The 21547-nt window shown below is 37.9% G+C and overlaps 5 protein-coding genes across 8 annotated transcripts; 2 read left to right on the top strand and 3 right to left on the bottom strand.

Moving 5' to 3' along the window:
- Positions 1 to 6888: 6888 nt before the first annotated feature.
- BDCG_01388 (uncharacterized protein) lies at positions 6889 to 8280 on the top strand. The gene has a single exon (XM_045416889.1). The coding sequence runs from the start codon at positions 7707 to 7709 to the stop codon at positions 8040 to 8042; it is 336 nt and encodes a 111-aa protein (XP_045273851.1). The 5' UTR covers positions 6889 to 7706; the 3' UTR covers positions 8043 to 8280.
- An 89-nt stretch (positions 8281 to 8369) lies between these two features.
- On the top strand, positions 8370 to 14324 carry BDCG_01386. 4 transcript variants are annotated; one of them, XM_045416888.1, is made up of 4 exons: positions 8370 to 8502; positions 8579 to 9584; positions 9666 to 13817; positions 13918 to 14324. In XM_045416888.1, exon 3 carries the CDS (start codon positions 10193 to 10195, stop codon positions 10487 to 10489), a length of 297 nt encoding a protein of 98 aa, XP_045279570.1. In that variant the 5' UTR covers positions 8370 to 8502; positions 8579 to 9584; positions 9666 to 10192; the 3' UTR covers positions 10490 to 13817; positions 13918 to 14324. The 4 variants fall into 4 exon arrangements, with proteins under 4 accessions (XP_045279570.1, XP_045273850.1, XP_045279568.1 ...); XM_045416886.1 differs by having other exon boundaries at positions 8370 to 9298; positions 9350 to 13817; XM_045416887.1 differs by having other exon boundaries at positions 8372 to 10649; positions 10732 to 13817.
- Positions 11936 to 13298, bottom strand: BDCG_01385 (uncharacterized protein; the record flags this gene model as incomplete). Its single annotated transcript, XM_045416884.1, has 3 exons — positions 11936 to 12060; positions 12507 to 12700; positions 13099 to 13298. 3 exons carry the CDS (start codon positions 13296 to 13298, stop codon positions 11945 to 11947), a joined length of 510 nt encoding a protein of 169 aa, XP_045273849.1. The 3' UTR covers positions 11936 to 11944.
- Positions 14325 to 17160: 2836 nt separating the features above from the next.
- On the bottom strand, positions 17161 to 17864 carry BDCG_01384 (uncharacterized protein; the record flags this gene model as incomplete). The annotated part of the gene is made up of 2 exons (XM_045416883.1): positions 17161 to 17289; positions 17607 to 17864. 2 exons carry the CDS (start codon positions 17862 to 17864, stop codon positions 17161 to 17163), a joined length of 387 nt encoding a protein of 128 aa, XP_045273848.1.
- Positions 17865 to 18721: 857 nt separating this feature from the next.
- BDCG_01383 (glycerol-3-phosphate dehydrogenase) lies at positions 18722 to 21104 on the bottom strand (the record flags this gene model as incomplete). Its single annotated transcript, XM_045416882.1, has 4 exons — positions 18722 to 18804; positions 18878 to 20194; positions 20265 to 20524; positions 20587 to 21104. 4 exons carry the CDS (start codon positions 21102 to 21104, stop codon positions 18722 to 18724), a joined length of 2178 nt encoding a protein of 725 aa, XP_045273847.1.
- Between the last annotated feature and the right edge of the window lie 443 nt (positions 21105 to 21547).

Genomic DNA, 21547 nt, shown 5'->3' with positions numbered 1-21547 from the left:
ACAAATTCATAGTATTCACATTATCTTGATTACTTAGATTTTGCAGATATCTAAGAACTTGTCTTCTATTAATATTAAGATTGTAAAAATATGCTGCAGTGTGAGAACTATTAGACTGATTACTGAAATCATGAATTTCACATTTGATTTCATTTAATCTGATTTTATACATTTCTTGATGTGAATCCCGCTAAGACTAGTCATTAAAAAAACATGCAAAGTGACTATATATGAGATCTTAAAATGAAATCATGACTTGAAAAAAATGAGAAAGTGATTCTATTTGATCTTATTTAGTTTCATTCTTAGTATAAAGTTACTATTTTTAGACATTTTAAGGTTTTTTTTAGACTATTTTTAATTTTTTAAAAAGTAACACTTTTTGATAACACTCAAATGAGATTTAAAGTCATTTAAAGCAATAAAAATAATTTAAATTAAGAAGTGAAAATCATGATCTCATTTGAAAAACGTGATAAGAGTAGACAGTAAGTTTCACTGAGACAGTATGAAACTACCATCTAATGTTAAAACCATGTAATAGAATCAGTTGAATTGATAATGAGACTATCAAAAAATCTGGTTCTGGTCTCAGACACGGTCACATGATCAGTCTAAGAACTGTTAATAGAGAATCTAGACATATTTGTATATATCTAATTAGAGATTATACAGATAAAAAGAGAGAGATCATAGACTTACAGAGTTACAGAGAGCACTAACAGTACTAAGAGCTTTACAGAAACTATTAGCTAGAGTCTGTAAGAATCACTTACAGAGAGACTTACAGTAAAGAGTAGAACTGTACTACTAAGAGTCAGAAACTGATATGAAGAAAATACAGAGTTAACTACTGATTTAAAGATTAGATATAATAACAGATCTGAGAGAGATAAAGACATTATCACAGATAATAATATCTCTACTTTATCAGCTAATAGAAAGTAATCAGAGAAGTTACAGAGACACTTATAAGAAGCTCAGCAGTAGTCAGATATTATTTATAAAAATATTGAAATTGAAAAAATTCTTTATTCTTGAGAAGTTCTTGAATTAATATACAGATATTATTAGAAACACTCTCTCTCTATTATCTGAGTGAAAACACTTCACAGATGAATGAGAATACTCATAGTTTATAAAAATGAAAGCTGTTATAGAAAAAGAGAAAAAAGAAGATAAGATTCTATAAACAGATCTGAGATATTTATACTACTCTAGAGAGATTTATTTATACTATAAGTGATTCTACAGAATAGTCAGATTACTCTAGTAAATAAATAATAATTATAAATCATGAATCTGAATCTTTCTATATAATTATAAAGAGTGATTGCAGACTGTGAATATCTTAATTCTATAATTCTACAGAGTTGATAAAAGAATGAGAAATTTCTTATAACTTCTCTTTAATAAAGATAATCTTATAGAAAGTGATTCATCTGTGAGATAAATCTATGTAATAGTCACACAAGAATCTTATAGAAAAACAATTGAAGATTAACTGAAACTCTTCAGATTGAAAGATATGAGATGAATCTGTATAATAATTACATAAGAATCTTATGAAAATAATTGAGAGTTAACTGAAACTCTTCTGTATAAAAGATGTAAGATGAATCTGTATAATAGTCAGAGAAAGATCTGCAGATTATAAAGAATCTTATAAAATAAAGAACTAAGTAACAGACTTTTTTCTCTTCATAGTAATAAGAGATTTTTTCTCACTGAGATTTTTTATAGATATGAAGAGTTTTTAGTGAGTATTACTGCAGTGCTGAGCCTGATTCTATGAAATCACTCAGTGAAAGACTTCACAGATAAAGTCTTAGAGAGGAAATTATATATAAGAAATTCTACTTCTTACAGATTCTTTATCACTATTTCTATCTCTCATATAATTAATAATGTTAGCAGCTCTTAACTACACACAACTATATAGACTGAAGTTTGTGAATACTATTTATAACTCAGCTTGAATACTATTATATATTTAATCTTTATATTTTGTCTTTCTATTATGAATACTTCTAGTGACTATCAGTACATATCACATCAAGCTGTAAATGTCTGAATAATCATCTGCGAGTACTTATTCTTACAGTTGATTAATTTAAAAGATGTGACTACTCATTCAAAGAGATTATATTATGTTCAGAATACTATAAGTCACTCATCTTCTTCAGTGATATAAATCTTATGAAAGATAGTGATAATATCTAGCTTTATAAATCATTGAGCTTATCTAATATATATCAGAGTTTTATTGATAAGAGATAAAGAATAACAATCTTTCTTTGTCAATCTATTTAGTTCTTGATAGTTCATACAGAATCAGAGTTCTTCATCTAGTTTCTTTGCAAAGAGAATAGAAGCTGCTGTGAAAGAGTTACTAATATGTATAAATTCTTTATTTAACAGATTATTGAGTGTCTTTTGAAGAAGAAGAAATTCATCTCAAAACATATTATAAAGAGAATTTCACAGTGATTCAGAGTCTTTATTATTCTTCTTTTTCAGCTTGATACTGTGATCTACTTCTAAATCTTGTAAGAAGAGTAAGTTTATAATATTATCTTATCAGAAAATATCTAGATATTCATGATATTATTAAGAGAGTTTTGTATAAGAATCTGTTATTATAACACAGAATAGCTTTTCTAGAGCTTTTTTAATATCAGTCAGACTAATGAAGTAGATTGCTACATAATTCTGTTATCAGTAACTCTGTCAGTAACTTCATTTAGAGTTCTTTCAGAGTATTTTATAAGTGTTAACAGAGATCTGTGCTAGGTTTATAGTCTTATAAACATCATTTTCATGAACTTGATTATTATTAGACAATATTAAACTCCTGTTTTAAGTGTTTAATAAAATGTCTTATTCAGATAGTCAGACAAGTTCTAGTATAAGATTATAGTCAAGATTATTAACTTTATATATATAAGCATCTTTATATTGATATACTCTGACATCTATATTCAGTTTTATCATGTAACAGATGCAAACATCTTTTGAGTTATTAAATTCTGTAAGAAGTTGAGGTTTCAGTAATCAAATACACTGAAGATTACAATGTCTTATAACTGAAGATTTAATCATTGCATAGTGACATAGACTGCTGACTATCATGACTTTCATATTATACATGTTATTTATCACAGTAGATATAAGAATTACATTCATTATCATTTTCTCTTTAAATTATTATCATCTAATCTTTTCAAGCTTCTGCTTGCAAGTTTGAGCAGGAGTTAATCTTTTCCCTGTTTTATAGAGATGTTCTCATAGTTATCATTCAAATTCTCTTTCAATGAAACATAGTTAATGCAGACTGACACTGATTCTTTCTTTGACTAAGAAGACATGTAGATCAATTAGCAGTTGAAAGTAATATATTCTAATTAATTATAATTAATACATATCTCTTATTAACATCAATTAGAAGCTTATTCAGACAGTGAAAACTCTTGTTTATATATACATATTCAAGTCTACTCAATTCATGATATCTGTATTATTACTATTCTTTGATACAGATGTATAAGTGACTGAGATATAATATCTTCTACTGCTGTTCTGTGTACTCTTAAGCTTGATAAGACAGTTATTCAATATTCAGAGTTGTATACATAAGTCTTCATAAGTCAGGTCTTTATCTACACTTATAAGAGCTTATAAAAGTTCAAAAGTTAGTGTCTTCTTAAGAATGCTAATTTTTATTCAATTCTCTCAAGATTGACTGTCTGCTTCTAGAATCTTGATATTGAAGTTAGAGATAAATGTTATGAGAGAAGTATTTCTCTGTTAGATACTCTGTAATCAATCTAATATCTTCTACTGTATAGCAGTCTTTCTGAACAGAACATTGAGATATCTAATAAGATTGTCAGATATATGTAACACTGATTCACATGTCTTTATTTATAAATATAACTTCTGTTTCATGTGATCTTTCAATCAATCATTGATATATCAATCTTGATTAGTTAACAAGCTGATGATATCTTCATCTATACTTTGTTTCATGAGTATGTCTAATCTTTATAACAGGTAGAGAGTGAGATCAGAAGTATTAAAATATGTAGAAGTATCTAAATATTCTTTCAGTACTTGTATTATATTCATATCTGATTCAGTCAGTGTTGAAATTATCTGTGCAGAGGTTTCTTATTGAGTTAATTATTAAATTTCCTCATATTAATGTTGTTGATTTGCATGTATATTAGCTATCTATTATTATTGTAATTTCAACATTACTCAGAGTCACTGCAGCACTGTGTCTATACTTATATTCAAGAGTTCTTTCATATTATTAGTAGATATAGCTATATTATTCATCAGATATATAATATCTACAGAATCAGAAGAAGTGTATTCATATAAATATCTCATACATTTAAAATGTCAGAACTCTCAGATTTTTCACTGACAGTCTCTTTATAAGATCTTGTTACAGAGTCAGAGCAACTGATAAGTAAGCTTCTATTTATTTAACAGAAACTCAGTGTCTACTTAGCTAGTCTATAATCATTTATTTTCTTATTTCTTACACATTGTTATGTGTTCAAATATCTTCTTCATAAGTAATTATTTCTAATGAGAAGATAATAAATATTTTTCAAGTATAAGAGATCTACACTAAATAGATCAGTACTAATATATAGATCTTATATAATAACAGTAGAAAATATTAGAGAAGAAAAAAAGAGAAAGTATAAGAATCAGCAATTAAAGTGAATATTTATACATGTATGAGATGAAGCTTTGAAGTGAGAGAATAGAAACTTCATGAATTTCTCAGCTAAGAATCAGTGACTGAAAATTAAAGCTTTCAGTAGAAGAATCAGAGCTTTCAGCAGAAATCTATGAAGTGTAATGAAATAGTCTTATATAATTGAGCACAGCCTGCTACACTATCTTTATAATAGATATAAAAGTGTGGAGAACTGCAGCAGTGACAGAGTAATTAGAAAGCTTATATTAAAATATACAGCAGATTCAGAAATCTCAGATTTCTGTTAGAGTAGAGATATATATACTCTAGAAAATAATATGAAGTTTTCTTCAGAGAGTAAGATTAGGTCAGTCTTAGTATAAATATATATGTATTATATCAGTCTATTAATTAAGCTTAACTAATTCAAACTTAAAATCAGATTAAGTAATTTGAATTGTAATATAATAGAACTGAAGCAGTGATTAATAGACTGACCGTGTAACCGTGTCTGAAATCAGAATCAGAATATTTGATGATTTCATTATCAATTTCACTGATCTCATTACACTGTTTTAACATTAGATAGTAGTCTCATACTGTTTCAGTGAGACTTACTGTCTACTCTTATCACATTTTTCAAATAAGATCATGATTTCTACTTCTCAATTTAAATTATTTTTATTACTTTAAATGACTTTAAATCTCATTTGAGTATTACTAAAAAGTGTTACTTTTTAAAAAATTAAAAATAGTCTAAAAAAAACCTTAAAATGTCTAAAAATAGTAACTTTATACTAAGAATAAAACTAAATGAAATTAAATGAGATCACTTTCTTATTTTTTTCAAGTCATGATTTCATCTTAAAATCTGATATATAGTCACTTTGCATGTTTTTTTAATGATTAGTCTCAGCAGGATTCATGCTAAGAAATGTATAAGATCAGACTAAATGAGACTAAATATAAAATTCATAATCTCAGTGATCAGTCTAGTGACTAATCAGTCATATTATATAGATAGTTATCTAGAGAAGCTGTATAAGTAAACTTAACTATCTTGCTTAAATAGTGAGCTTCTGAGCTACAGAGTTATTATAAGAATATTATAGATATAGTACTTAGTATACTAAGAAGATTATATAAGAATTGTAGTAACTTTTATATATATTATCAGTAGAAGAAAATAAATCACTGACTTCTTTGATGAAAAGTCAGTGTTTAGCTATTCTATATAGATAATAAGTGAATATTTCTCTTCTATTCTATAAGTAAGAATAGCTGAAGTGATATCTCAGTAGTATTTTACTGTTATAAAAGAAGTAATCTGCTGATCTTGTATAGAAGTAATATTCTTATATTTATCAATCAGATTCTTCTATATTACATCTGAGTAATATTATAGAGTGATTGAAAACTGATTTAAACAGTCTGTAGAATAAATGAAATTAGTTATAGAAAAGTAATAAACTATATAAAGCTGTAACAGAGTCTTAGTATAATTAGAGATATAATAGAGATTTACTATCTACTCTTATTATATTTTTAAAATGAGATTATAATTTTCACTTCTCAATTTTAAATTCATTTTATTGCTTTAAATAACTTAAATTTCATTTAAGTATTATCAAAAATTATTACTTTTTAAAAAATTAAAAATAATTTAAAAAAACTTTACAATCTTTAAAAATAGTAACTTTATATCAAGAATGAAATTAAATAAAATAAAATAAAATTACTTTCTTAATTTTTTTAAGTTAGTCTTATTTTAATATCTGATTAATAGTTACTTTGCATGTTTTTTTAATAATTAGTCTTAGTAGAATTCATCTTAAGAAATGTATGAAATCAGATTAAATAAAACTAAATATTAAATTCATAGTCTTATTAACCAGTCTACTCTTAACTATATATAATTTATATAAATAGAAGTTTGTAATTATTATTTAATCTTTATATTTATCTTTTTACTGTAAATACTTCTAGTAGCTATAGCCTATCAGTATATATTATGTCAAGCTGTGAATCTCTGAATAATTACCTGTGAGCACTTATTCTTACACTTCACTTCACAAATAAGTTTAGTATTTAATATATTTAATTGGTTTTTCTAATATATATATGAGTTATATACTTCATAGAAGACTATAAATTGTCAGGTCACGTGATCTGGCTTACTAAACCTTCCATCATATAACTTTCCACAAGCTAGCAACCTTTCAATCACACAAGCTTTACACCTTTCACATAAATTACAACATTATAATATTGAATATCATGCTTTGGCTGGGAGAGTTACTGATATTTATTTCGTCTCAATACACATGACATTCATTCGTGATCTGCTATCTCTTTTCTCAGATTGTCAGAGACAATATCAGGAGAAACACTCATTTTCTCGCCTTGTGTTTCCTCTACCATTACCATATCATATCTGCAAGAATTTCTCTCAAGGTTTTGAAGGCTGCGAATATATTTGTCTGATACTGTTGTTGAATTTACTGGTTATGTCTATTGTCTATTATCAGAATTAAACCGCCAATGTGACTAACTTCGCAAGAATGGAATGGAGTGCCACGTACGGATTACAGACTACTGGCACGTTGGTTAAGATACTATGAAATGGTTTATCAACGATTCAAAAGGTGCAAAAGATTTCTCGACAGAGCAATGGTTTAAATGGGTGGTTTGAGAAACCATTTCTCTACCAATAAGTGTCCCCTGATTCCGCGTTTCTCGGGATTAAAGGAACTAACGAACCAATACCGGTTCGGCCATTCTTGCTCTGCATATCAGGTCAAATTTAGAGCCCGGAGTCAAGGAATATTCGAGTGAGAAACGTTGAAATTTAACGAGAGGAAATAAATACAAATCTGCAAGGCATGAGAAACACCCAATCCATCCTTTCAGGGTTAACCTTGGAAGCATAGCGTCCATGGATAAATAACGCCTGGTGAGGAAATGCAGCAACGGCTATTATCCAGAAAAAATGTCCTCCTACATATCACGTCGGGATTGCCTGGCATACACTACTGATGTGCTGGCTCGATTCCCCCGTGGACTAGTCACACAAACATTGCGAGAAACGAATGCATTTTCAGCTCAACAATCAGACCTGCGCCGTGTTGTAGTTTCTCGGGGACAAGGTGAAGGCGAAGACAATGCTCCTGTCTCAATGCGTGGATCCAGGCGTGTCAAAAGGTGGCTTCCAAATATAGTGCTAAAATTTTGCTCAACCCGACCAGGGTGCAGAGTAATTCTTGTGCAACTCAGGGGCTCGGATCATTTTGGTCCGGATTTGATGCAGATTCTTTCTTTCAAATAAGTTAGAAGAAATATATTACCGCCCCAGCATTAACATTATCATCCAAACTGGAGGGTCCAGAAAATGCAACGGGAGGCTATATTGACTCTGTCAAACACCGTAGTTCATGCAGCCGCAAGCTGGTAAATCCATTTTTCCCTTCCTAAATGCCATATAGCCAGTAGAAAAAAAAGCACCATTCGCCCATTTGCTCTCAGCTGGGCAGCATGGAAACAAAGGATTCAAGCAGAGGGTAAACTAGGCGGGTGGCTGCTAGCTAACACTGCCGAAAGTTAGAGTTTGCTGCCATGCGGACATAAATACTGGTTACCAAGAAAGAACACATACCTCGGACACAACCTCCTCAAGGCAAACCGCTAGACAGTGGCACATCTGCCCGAGCATAGCAGAGCTAGTTCTTTTATTGTCCAGTTATTATCTCAACTGTGAATGCTCTGCAAGCCCGTCCGACTATGCAATTGTTGGTTCCCTTCGGCGACCCCCGCGGTTCATGCGCCTCATCGCGCAAACCAACCCGCGAACTGACCAGTCAACAGAACGTCCAACAACTACTACCTTCAAGCAAACCTTCAAAACCGTTCCTATAATAAAGCCTTGACACGATGGGCATGTTTCACGTCCTCATATTATTCACCGCGTGCACTGGTATTCCAGGCCTTTCCCATAGAATCGCTATGGCCTTTCTTGAAGTTGGTGGTGGTTGAAGCGTGTTCTCGACATCCCGTCATCCATACTTCGCCGAGCTTGTCTGCATCAGTGGTAGAGGGAATTGGCTGATTCTCTGCCCTATGTCGCCTTGCAAAATGACAGATCTTTGGCAGATGCAGAGATAGCGCGCGAATCAGCTTGGAAGTCAAATGTGTTCCTCCAAACCCGGACCCTAGTTAAATTTCGACGCGTAAAAAAGCTTGTACCTGTCTCCACTCCTTTGTCCTCCAATTTTGGAGCGCATTTTCCTCAGGCTATACCAGAATACCGTCATAAATACACCATCAGGGCGATGGTTCGGAAAAATAAAAAGCAAAGCTTTCCTCGCAAGGTTCCGCGATAATGGTAGTCTTAAGCGACGAAATAGGGGACAAAGGAGTGACCGGAACTGAGCGGACAAAAATGAACAGAACCAGATATAATGAACATTTGGAATAAGATTTCCTGCTGCCTGGGCTGCACTACAATATATATATTTATATATACCATCCTGCAAATCACTGGTGCGCCTCCTGGCGTGTCCTACTACTCTCGAATCGCCACTTAGGGTGAGATTTTCCTTGATTCAGTTTGTTGGTACGCGAGCTTACACATCGGAGAGGCTACCAACAGAGTATGCCGTCATGATTGCCAGGGCCCTTGATCTTGCATGCATCATATGTGCGGCCATGCTTGACGGGTACCAATATCGCTAATGCACAACACATGCGGGACGAGGCAGAATCGTTTCCCCAGTTGCCGCTCCGCAGCCGTATGTGAGGAGGAACCGTTGGCAGGAGACGCTCTTGCGCCTCAATTGTAGGCAGTAGACGGACCGCCCTGGACTTTTCTCGGGTGTGTATGGAGCAGCAAACTTAGCATCCACTTGTCAGTCACACTAACTACTGGACCATCGCGGACAACTGCCTGATGCAGTGGTTAAAATATATTTATAGCCCCACCCGCCATATGCCACATTCTGGGCGCGATTACAATTACCAGATCAGCTCTGCTCCCATGATCCCCTATGGGAGCTATTTAAATGTCCTAAAAGAAACCAACTTTAAAAGCGAAATATGGCGGAGAAATGGCACTAATGGACTAAAATTCCAGATGGAAAATAGGGGACCCTAAGGGGAAGCGGCTTCCAGGGATTGGTCCGCGATTGCCCAGTCGCTGATACCAAAGACAACCGCGTCTCTAGTGAGAGGGGCTCTGCTTGCCCTTCTTGAGCTCCGCATTCAACGTCTTGCATGAGTTTAACGGCTTTGTGAACCCAAAGCTGAAATACTGCAAGGATCCCTTAGATGTCTGTATTGCCTTTATAGTCGCTGCAGTCAAACAACTGCAGTGAGCGTTTCTGCCTCTGCTTGCATTTTCCCGTAAGGCTTAAAAGCGTGCCTATCCCCTCCCCAAGCGTTGTTGTTCATTTCTCCACCGTTCACAGTCACCCAGCGTCGACGATGACGAATAATACTTCTATTCCAGATCCAGAAACAATACGAGTGGCTCTGGAAGAAGCCAGAAATAGTGAAGACGGCCGAATCGATCCCAGAATGACGTCCATTCTCGAACTAGCTATTGGCGAAGTCTGGCGCAAAGTGCAAGCGGAGCCGGACACTTATATCTTGACCCGCGACGAATTCGCACTTTTCAACTACTTCCTCGATCGATTCCGGGGCCCAGTTGCTCAGCGCGCTGTGGAGCGGTATTGGAACAGTTGCAACGACCACCGTTCTGAGAATGACTGTCGACGTTAATATGATGCGTCACACGAAATGTTTTTCCCACTTCATTATAACATCCGCAAACAACCATCTGAATCCTGAGACACTACGCCTCCAACTCTTCTACCTACCTCGAAATTTCCGCTTACGGCCCCGCAATCACGTAGTTCAAAGCCACCCGTTTCTATCCAACGTTCGTCATACTCCCTGCGTCCGCGACTTGTTTCATGATTCTGCGGTCCCTTAGAATTTTTTTAACCGTTAAATCCGGCTAGATTTTGCTTCTTACAACATTTTTCTGTTCAGCGGCCTATTATATGCCTTTCTGAACCATTGGCTCTATGCTTGTAATTTTTATATTACGTTCTTGTTTGCGCATCTACATTCATTGCGATAGTTTTTATTTTTTTTATTTGTATTTCTGTTGACTCCAAATCGGTTCTACTGCTTCTTTCTCAGAGATTCTTCACATTTCTTTTGATAGTCATATATCATCCCTTTATTCGCATTGCAGGTATAATCTGCAAAGAAACCCACAGGAGATCATCACCTCCTTTTCCGCACATACGCCATAAAGCTAGGGTGCCACCCATAGCTATCAGCCCGAGTGGTATAGGAGTCGACAGGTTATTTCATTTATGAATGATTTTGATTCACCGGCTACCTCCCACATGCAAGCGTACTTAAGTACCAGGCTTGAAGGTCGCGTTTTTACTACGTCACGCTTTCGAGTATTACAAATATCCCATGCTAAAGTACCTAAAGTTTTAGCTAGCTCAGTCAGCGTTGACCGGACCGATCAGTACTTTCAGTCAGTCGGGGTTTGTCCCCTTCATCAACGCTGAATCATAGCGTGCCCGTGAGCCTCGCTCGATTCGAATACTAAGCGGCTTCCACAATCATTGCCAAATCCATTGCACGAAAGAACTATCAGCTTTGGAACTATTTCGATCCAGTGCGCGAACCTGTCGAGAATACCGATTTGACTTTCTTCTACATCGTGCGAATGCATCTTTCTCTTGGTTCTGTTTGCATGCCGTGAGGTGACGGAAAATTCCTGTATCAAGGCATGCTGTGCATACAGCAGAGATACCATGCTACCAGGCCTTTTATCGATTATCGAAATGTCGTCATGAAAATGCAGATTGTCTCAACCTACAACGGACACGCTTTGGATTGTTGTTTAATTTATTACTTACTGGTTTTGCTGTTTTTCAGGGCTCCCAATTTCCTTTTAATTTATTGATTTCGGTTGCTTCTTGTCGCATTTCCAGTGAAATTTATGAGACTACGAATTTACGTCGGTTTTACTCATGCTGTTCTATTTTAAAAGCTCCGGTCACTAATGTTGGCTCCCATGAATTATGAAATTCCAGTTAGAGATCCACACCTCACCTTCCTTTGATACTTTTGGCTATACTCTATCATTGTATCTTGTTGCGTTTTACGGGTAATATGTCATGTGGATCCGTACAGAGTATACTATTGTTAAACATCCAGTGAATTTACCCCATAGTTCATTTGGAGCCCTCCTGCGCAACTCATTTTCCACATAGCCCAGAGGGTAGTTATGCAGTTGCTTTTATCCGCTTGTCGATCGTTGGCTGCCTCGTTAGTGGGAATTCCCTCCATGTCCGACGGGACACCTCATGCCCGGACGGCATATGAGCCGCAAATGAGCTCTGTACAAAGTACCCTGGGTAGTCAGCGGTTCAAGCTTGAGATGGACTAAAATATGGCCCCGTACTTTTCGCTTCTGTCACGTTCCTCTCCGGTGTTTGACTTACGAACACCGGGAACCTACATTTTTGGAGAGTCTGAAAGACTTCCGGTTACGTTGCATGAAAATAACGGTTGCTGGCTTGAAATAGACGCATCAACGCATGGCGGGCTACAATCCTCTTTGAGACGTTTTGCCCGTATCTGCAGAAGGACAAGCAAGAATAAGATGGAAAAGGAGATACTCGGGGTCCGAAATATAGCAGTTTGATCCTTTGAACCTAGATTTCCACCAGATTTCCACAAATGTTCCGAACTATTTCTCGCCTACACGCCGCTACCTTCGATTCCTTGCATCTGCCGCTTAACCCTTGGTCGTCCACCAGTTTTAGCGTTTGATCCTTTGGAGCTGATAGACGGCCTGTACTCCGAACAGAAACCTTGGACATTTCCCCAGTCCACGCTCCATGACTCGCATCATATTCCTGAAACGGCTGGATGCATGTACCCGAACAGGCTTCAAGCCTTTCTGGCAATGGCAACCAGCCACCCGCTTCTTAGCTAGTTGCATGCTGCCAGAATTTCTTCCTCCGGCTTTCCGTCGCGCCATTTGCTAAACCGCCGCCACGTGCAGCATGATGGCCTAAGCAACAATCCAACATGATTACCTCAGGAAGTGGCCTCGTTTGTCGCTTTTTCCAACGTATGGCATGGACAGTTTAGCCAACATCAGCTCGTATCTTTTCTGACAGTCCCAAGCCTACTTTTTTTTGAGAGGTGATGTATCACTTTCTTTTCTCTGATTCCGTCTTGGATAAATTTGCTATGGCCTTCTAAACGACGTTAACTTACCCTTACAGCAGAAAGTTACGTTCAGTCAGGGCTTACTTCTAATTATCATCACTTACCGATATCGGGCTTACTTTTCTCGTTCATGTGCATCGTCAAGTACTGGCATATTCAACTCTCCAGATGTACAGTAACTAATATCCGCAGCCCACATAGATAGAGTGCATGGGGATTTTTGGTTTGGCGCAACTCCCGCTCCACGGAGAACAACCCCCCGCCTTTTGCTCTCGTTAGGCCCGACGGACCAAAGGCCCTGATGGCAGGGAAAAGGCATGGCGGGGGCCACTACTTGATCACTTCCCCACAATGTGGGGAAGCTTTAATTGTTGTCATCATTTAATAATACTAACTTACGCATCATTGGTAGTAAGTTACTATCTACACTAGCGCAATGCTGTTACTTTGGTCAAGAACAGTTACAAGAAAATTTCCATCATCCAACATCAGCAAGTATTGAAGCATATACTATGGCTTCTCAAATATTCCAACTCCTGGGGCCATTATTCTGCGCAACCAGCATGCCCAGGCATCAAACTGTGAGCATGACTGTTAGCTACTCGTTTCCGAGGTTTCCTTGTGCCTTCCACGGAATCAGTTGAGCAAGATCAAGATTGCCGCCATCATCTCAGCGCCTTACGGGGACTAACTCCAGGTCTGTTACCATATTGGGCATGATGTTGCTTCATATAAAAATTGAGCTGTGAGAGAACCTGGTGACATCCTCAACAGCGTGCTGGCAGCAGGCTGTTTCATAAATTGCTAGTTCATTTCCATGATGGCCTTATCTTGCCAGGTGTGTGATTCCAACTTGTTGTAGCAGGCATTGTCTCATCAAAGAATGCTGCATCAGACTTGTAGTTGTCCATGATTCTGACACTTTACCTTCATCATAGAATACTCTCACAAGCCCTTGAAGGCCTTGGTGTTGGCTTTCAATCTGGTCAAACATTGCTCATAGAGCATGTCTGATTCAGTTTTTGAATTGTGTCACAATAAGAGCTCTGAGTTGATTCTCTGAACTGACAATCAGACCCAGCAAAGTTATTGACTCACTTGAAAGAGAGGTATTGTCAAGCAGCTGATGATAGTGATTCATAATATACTGCAGAGTAAACTCTGGTCAGGCATTTAGAGAGTGATATATCTTCTCAGCTGTAGATGGTATTTGTTGTATTTGAACCAGGATTGAACGGGGCATTGATGTGCACATCTAGAGAACTGTTCTGTAACAAGCAGTGAGAGTAACTGAGTTGATCATCTGGAAAAAAACAGTCAACTAAAGACATTTCTTGAAGCTCTAGATAAGAATTGCATGTGTCAATGCATTGATAAAGTGTTCAGCTGCAGTTTGCCTCTGTTGGCAAAGACAGTGAGTGTACTTATATGTAAGAAAGACATAACAAGGATTCATTGTCCGCTGCTACAGATGAAATATGTCTAAGATTTCTCCAGTATCTATTTGTTGAGGCTTCTTCGCTGTCATTATTGAAAACAGGTGAGTAATGTCTCTAGATTCAAGTATAGTCAATGATGATGATAGAAGCTCATTCCCCGGTCAGGCAACTGAAATCACAGCAGGCAACAAAGCATGGATGAAGCGACGCAGGCGCGAATGAAATCGCAAGGAAATGTTGATGAGAAAAGTCCACACGAGTTCCGGAATTTGAACCTTGAAATGTGTTATGAAAGCGGTGAGCATCTATCTTGATAGATGTTGTCTAAGAGAGCTGATCAAGAGCCGGCAAATAGCATCATGATCATCTCAGACAATTCATGAACGTGAAGCTACTGCCTATCAACAACTTCAGACACATGACGTGACTGAAAAGATCTATATGCCTTGATTCTATAGAAGCATTGAAAACCTTGAACCTGTTTAGAAATGACACAGAGCTCTCAAGTGTGATATTTGAATTATTTCTACATCTACTTTTACATCTAAATCTGAGACTGGTTGCTTCTGTATAGATGAAGAATGATGAATTCTCTTTTTTTCTACACAGTTCTCAAACAGTTGAATAATGAGAAAGCTCAGCTGAGAAACCAGTTTGCTTTCATAATATAAAGATAGTATTCAGTCAGGCTGAGAGGCTATTTTTTCTGTTAAAAAGCAAGCAGTCATTAAATGAAAAGACTAATGAAGAGAAAGAGTTTCTAGGTTAAAATATGTAATCTGCTATAAAAGCTTGACTATGCTGAAGAGTTAATATTTATTTAATTATATAACTGAGCAAGAGAAATTATGAAATATTAAACATAATTATTTAATAAAATAATGAGCTTAACTGTCTCACTTTTATAACTATTGTTATGTAAATATGAGAGTCACATGACTCACATCTAAGTCTCTCAAATCAGTGATGTATAATATTAATAAAATGTGATGAAATTAAAGAGCAGAAATGAAAGATTGATAATATGAGAAAAAAATCTTTATTAAAAGCTAGTTTTTTATAAGTAATATTCTTCTCTTTTACTTATTCTTATTCAAAGAATAGTGAGCATTTATAGTGAAAAAATCTGAAAAGAGCTTGTGTGTGACATGAAATAAATAAAAAATATACTAGAATTTAATATTCATTTTCTGCTGTTTATTTTTAAAAACTATACTGTAACAGTTTCTTTTACTTCATAACTTGAAAATGAAACAATAATAGAGTACTATTTATTACAGTTATATATTAATATTTTTATTTATTTCTTAACTTATCATCTATAATCACTTTTATTCATTTAAGTTATCAGTTAATTATTCACAATTTACTCACATTTATTACAGTGTGTATTAAAGTTAACACTATAATTTCAGAAACATCTTAAGAAACTTGAATAATACTACTCTAAAAGTAAAGCTTTGATAACATATTAATCAGTATCACAGAGACATGTAGACAGATAATATATCAGACATCATAGAAATCATTTAATAATTAAAAGAAAAAGAATTTGAAAATGAGTTAATAAGTTAGAAAGAATATTACTTCTTTATAAATTTTAAAAAAAGTTATCTCAGTCTTAAGTTTTAACTATATTATTAATATCTAGATATCAGCTCATGAATAAATGTCAAAGAGTATGACTCTTACTTTTCTGAGAATAAAGCTTGAGAGTCTCAATTGAGAGATTGTTCACATAAGCTTGAAGCAATGAATGCTGTGTCTAAACCACTAAAAACAGAGGGTTGAAATGATAGTGAGTAACTCTCTCTCTCTCTCTTCTTCTTCTTCTTCATCTTCATTGTTACTTCACTGAGCCTTCTGCTGTTCCCCCTGACTCACTCACTCTTGAATGTAAGTATAGTGCTCTCTGTTGGCTTCGGTGTTTCTCCAGCGCGGGTTTGCTGTTGCGCCTTCTGAAATGTTGGTTGAATTACCTATCCCACGCTGATACTGTTGTTCCCTGAAGTAATGCCTGAGTGTAAATCTTTTTTTTTTGATACTATTTATTATCCAACCCTCTGAATGCCGCCTGAAGATGCGCCCATAATTCATATGTTCACTCATTACTGCCTCTAAACATCACAGCCATAACTGTGTGAACAAACCAGGCCTTTTTAACTGGCTGCAAAGAAGCTGTGGGATCATGTTCTCATTCAGTCTTTACTGATCAATACACAAGGCCCGCTCTTTTTGATGTCATCCTCTATGTAATGCAGGCTCCCTTGAGTATTGTGATTAGCTCCGGTTATCAGCACTTGGGTGTCACTCTTCTCTTGAGACTTGAATACTCTGTACTTCTATAACATTGTAAAAGAGTATAATAGCTGATTCATACTTTTGACAGTTGCAGTGTATTCTGGAATCAATTGAGTATTTAAATCATCAACTGCAGCTTGTAGAGCTACTTTGTGATCCATGGTATGATGGTTGTAGAAAGGGTTAGAAGGGGGGAAAATAGAGGGGAAAATAGGGAGAAATAAATATGCGAGTGTTCGGTGGGGACGAGCGTTCGGTGGTGGATCACGTTAGTGTAGATATGCTGAGTGGGGAGTGCTTGTAAATGATGGAAAGGTAGCAGTAGCAGTAGCATTAGCAGTTGTAGTTATAGTCGTTGGAAGTTACGGACATGGCGGGTAAAAAAGACCAGAATGCCCAATTTGGAGACGTATGGACAGCACCAGGACAACTTTAGGAGCATTAACTACCTCGTTCACGAAGCGAAACCCATTCCCGGTTTGCCGAGCGGGTATTTACCCGCTTGCAGTTCCCAATAGCCATATCGGCAAAAGTGAGGAGCATGCGGATAAATGCGTCTATGGCAATGCTCTATAGGAACTATAGGAATCTCAGTTATGCCAAGAATGATATTTCTCGAGGTCACGGTTTCATTTCGTTAAGGCATCCATCCGCCTCTCCATTGTGCCACGCTTGTTGGTTTTCACTTCTGAAAAAGGGTAGGGATAAATATCATTTCAACATTCCGCTTTTTGCTGGATCCTGGTGCATTCTCTTTTTGCCATCGGCTTCATCAAGTACATTGCAAAGCTCCTTGCCTGCCGGCCGTTCAAAACACTGGCCTGAAAATAAGCAGGAGTATCTGATAAACCCCCTCCTCAACCTCAAAGGGAATCTGAAACCCTCACCACTGATGCTGCTAGCAATAGCTGTTTTCTAGACCAGAATTGCGGCATGTTCCTATCATTCAGCTCTTCGTTCAACCCCAGTTTCACATCTAGATCTGTGACGTCGTTGAAATGGTTGAGTAAAGGCGGCCCCGCCAGTTTCCGAGTGCTATCTTCAACGCACAAAGCGGAAGCATCAGAACAGATATCCTTAAGCAGCGAGAGGAGTTCCTTCTTGTTGTTATGGCTATCTCCGTGTGTGAGAAGCCTTTGGAGCATGGGGAACTAGCGCTTGGACACGATGGTACCACTTGCTGTGGGATGTTGAGTATTTCCTCCGGCAGTAAAACGATCAGAATGCTGGAAAGTGGTTATTGAATTGGACAATTGAAGTCAATGGTTGGCAGATGTGACTTGGGTGGAGGGATCGCTTCAATGGCACGGTAGGTGTTGTATGCCCATTGGGAAGTTATGAAATCATGCTTGGAATCTTGATATTCAGAAACACTAGAAGCGAGTACCTTCAGATACTCTAAAAATGATGTATTGGCTTGGGAGTTTGCTCACATCAACTTGGCAATTTCATACATGAATGAAGTTGAAGTTCAGGAAGATAAAGCCTTCCTTGCATAGCAGTGGTTTGAGTGGGACGGAAATTGCCTGGCTAATCCCTCTCTTTGCCTACCGCGGAATTGCAGTCAATTGGTTCCACGAAATGGTACCTATCTGGTAATGATGGTAATTTTATGGAGCTTGCGTGCTGGTAAACAAGGTGCATCAAGCTCGCCGCTCTAGACATCAACATCCAATTCCTTTTTGAGCAGAGGGTACGATATGCAATGAAAGAAGTATAATTTCGATCTCCTAAAAACAGCAGAAGACCACATGAGGGTCTGATTATTTGTCCCTGTCTAAAGCGAGTACAAATCCGTATGCCCGCATTCCATAATGACCACTATTTCAGCCAAATTGATGGGACAAGTGGTCGACCATTAGGGGATATGGGTGTTGAGGATATGGAGCTCCTATAAAAGAATTCCTTAAGCAAAAGTTTTCGCTGTCAACTAGTAGTATACACAAGGGACAGGCGGGTTTTAGGGAAGAAAGCGGGATATATCACCAAAGGGGGGTCAAGGTCATGTTTGTGAAGAGGAACTGAGCCGTTTCTCATCTGTGTGACCAGTTCCTAAGTCCGCGCTGTAAAAATTCTCAGGTCCCTCTATGGACAATAGTTAGTAAATGAAACTAGAAAACAAACGGGGGATTTTAACAATCGGCACGTCGTGAATTACCATGTCTTGTGTATAGTCTCCGTTCTACCTCATCGAACTTCGCTTTACCACTTTCAACGTCCTCACGTTTGACACCGAGGCGAGAACTCGGGAGTCCCATCGACAATAAAAACTTCACCGTGTCATTCCATTCAACATTTTTCCGCTTAGAATCCCATTTTAGCTCCTCCGCCATTATGTCAATGATGGTTGGGAGAGCCTCGAGGGCGGCTTGCGCATTCAAGAACGCTAGCCTGGTTCTCCGTGCCAAAACATCGACTGCTGTTTGCGCAAATTCAACGCGCGTGGCATAGCGTACCTCCCCGTCAATAAACGGGTAGAGAGGAGAAATGCGGACTCCACGGACTGGGAACCGAGTTTTTGTGGGAGACGACATAGCAGCTACATCCCATGCACGATCTCCGTAAGACTGCGCAAGATGTTGAGCAACATCTGTTGCAATTCCGAAGTGTTGGATCAGGTTAATGAACAGGGTTTTCGAATAGCCATGGGCGCCAACTAGACGGACTTGATGGGTCTGGCAAGACCCGTCCAAAACAGCACCATCATCGAAAAGTCCCGTTCCGCTGATGTCAGGAACTTGTTTATTAGGGCGCGGTTGTAAATCGAACTCTTTGATGGCTTCGTCAACAGCTTCCTCGCTCATTTGCCGATAAGTTGTCCATTTTCCACCAGCGCAGGTTAAAAGACCGGATTTAGATACTGTAATGAGGTGATTGCGGACCAGAGATTCCGTGTTTTTAGCTGCAGGATCTCGTACAAGAGGCCGAATCCCAGCCCAAGCTGCAAGGACATCCCCTCGCCTCACGTTGATGTCCGGCGCGAGATATCCGCGAATTTCAGTTAGGATCCAGTTTATATCCTCCTCAGATGGTATAGGCTGAGCAGTAATGGTAGTGGGGCTATCTGTTGTTCCTGCAATTGTATTTCCTTGCCACGGAAGGAAGAAAATGACACGTCCGTCCGAAGAGGCAGGGTCAATCAGTCCCATCTTTGCAGGGCTATAGTAACCGGGAAGAACAACATGTACCCCAGAGCTTGGTGCAACTATTTCGCTGACGCTTTCATCATCCATCTTCCTGATAGAATCCGTAAAAGGTCCTGTAGCATTTATAATCCCTTTGGCCTTAATAGTAATTTCCTCTACCTCTTTGCCATTTCTTCCTGGAACCAGATCCCTGACGCGGGCTCCATTGAGTCTTCCTGACTCGTCCTTGGTCAAACCGGTAACTTCCATATGATTTACAACCGTAGAACCATATAAAGAAGCTGTCAATGCCAAAGATACGTTCATTCGAGAGTCGTTATGGGCACCATCTTTCGTAATGATTAGCTTTTGCAGAAGTAGAATACGCTAGATTTTGGAGTTGGGACAGCCAAGTCTTACCATAGTATACAAGAGCACCAAAAAGATTATCCTTCTTCAACATTGGAAAGGCGTCTAGGGCCTTGCTCTTTGTGAGGAAATATGAACTCTCAATCCCCTCGGATCCAGCAAGGAAATCATAAAATTTAGTACCTGCCCAGAAATAAGGCAGTTGCCACCACTTTTGCACGGGAACCATAATTGGGAGCCACATCGAAAGGTGTGGTGCGGTGTGGAGGAAGTACTTGCGCTCCCGAAGCGCTTCTTTAACGAGTGCATATCTAAATACAAGATCTGTAAGCAGGAGTTCCCCACATGACAATGCAGGCGCTGCGTGACATACTGGCTATAGTCTAATTCCCAAACAGCCTTTTCCAGGTAGCGTACACCCCCGTGCACCAACTTTGTGCTCTTGCTACTTGTGCCAGCGCTGAAATCGTCGCGCTCAACTAGAGCTACTTTCAAACCGCGTGATGCGGCATCGAGAGCTATGCCAGAACCAGTTGCGCCGCCACCAATTACAAGCAGATCATATGGCGCATCGGTATCAGGCCGTGCCGGACTTTCGAGGGTGGATGCATCCTTTCCTAGCCTTCCGCTCCCGGATAGCAAGCTCGTCGTCTTTGCCAGTGAACTTCGTTTTAGGTCCTGTATGTGCTCGTCACGAGTTTTGACATGAGGAAAGCTTGGGGGAACTAGCTTTCCTCCACGGCTATATGATGGGGCCGGAACGGAGGCCGGATCCGATCCAGGTATATTGCGTGGGCGATACGCTAGATATAAGATGCCTCCTCCTCCTGTCGCAGCAGCAATTGTATACAAAAACGGTTTAAGAAAGCGGCTCAAAGGTCGACTAGGCATTCTCTAGTGAGATGGGTCCTAGAGTTACTGATGGAACAGGGCAAAATGAGAAGATCTATATGCACGGCAGAGAAATATGGCGCCGAGCTAAAGATTGAAGAGTTAGCAACCTACATCCTATGCGCAGCCAAGAGACCGAAAGATGACCTACTCCGCCCACCTAAGTGATATACAGAAATCGTCAAGTCAATGGAAGCTTGCAAGGACCTAGTGGACGGTAAAAGCGAACTTGTCTAAAGATCGGAATGGATTACCGACAGATAACACTAAATGCGAGGGAAACAACAAGAGCATTTAATGAATGAAGCAGTTGACGAATTGAGGATGCTGAGGGGCGTCTAGGGGGACATCGGGAGCCATTAAATGCAAGGAAGCGTAGAAGAAGGTGGAACAGGGTCTCATGATCCAGGATAGGATGAGAATGAGAATGATTATGATGGATG

This window comes from Blastomyces dermatitidis (genome assembly GCF_000003525.1).
Source record: "Blastomyces dermatitidis ER-3 genomic scaffold supercont1.2, whole genome shotgun sequence".
In the NCBI taxonomy this organism is placed as follows: domain Eukaryota; kingdom Fungi; phylum Ascomycota; class Eurotiomycetes; order Onygenales; family Ajellomycetaceae; genus Blastomyces; species Blastomyces dermatitidis.
The sequence above is the reverse complement of the archived record's forward strand: the minus strand, read 5'-3'. Positions and strand labels throughout refer to the sequence as shown.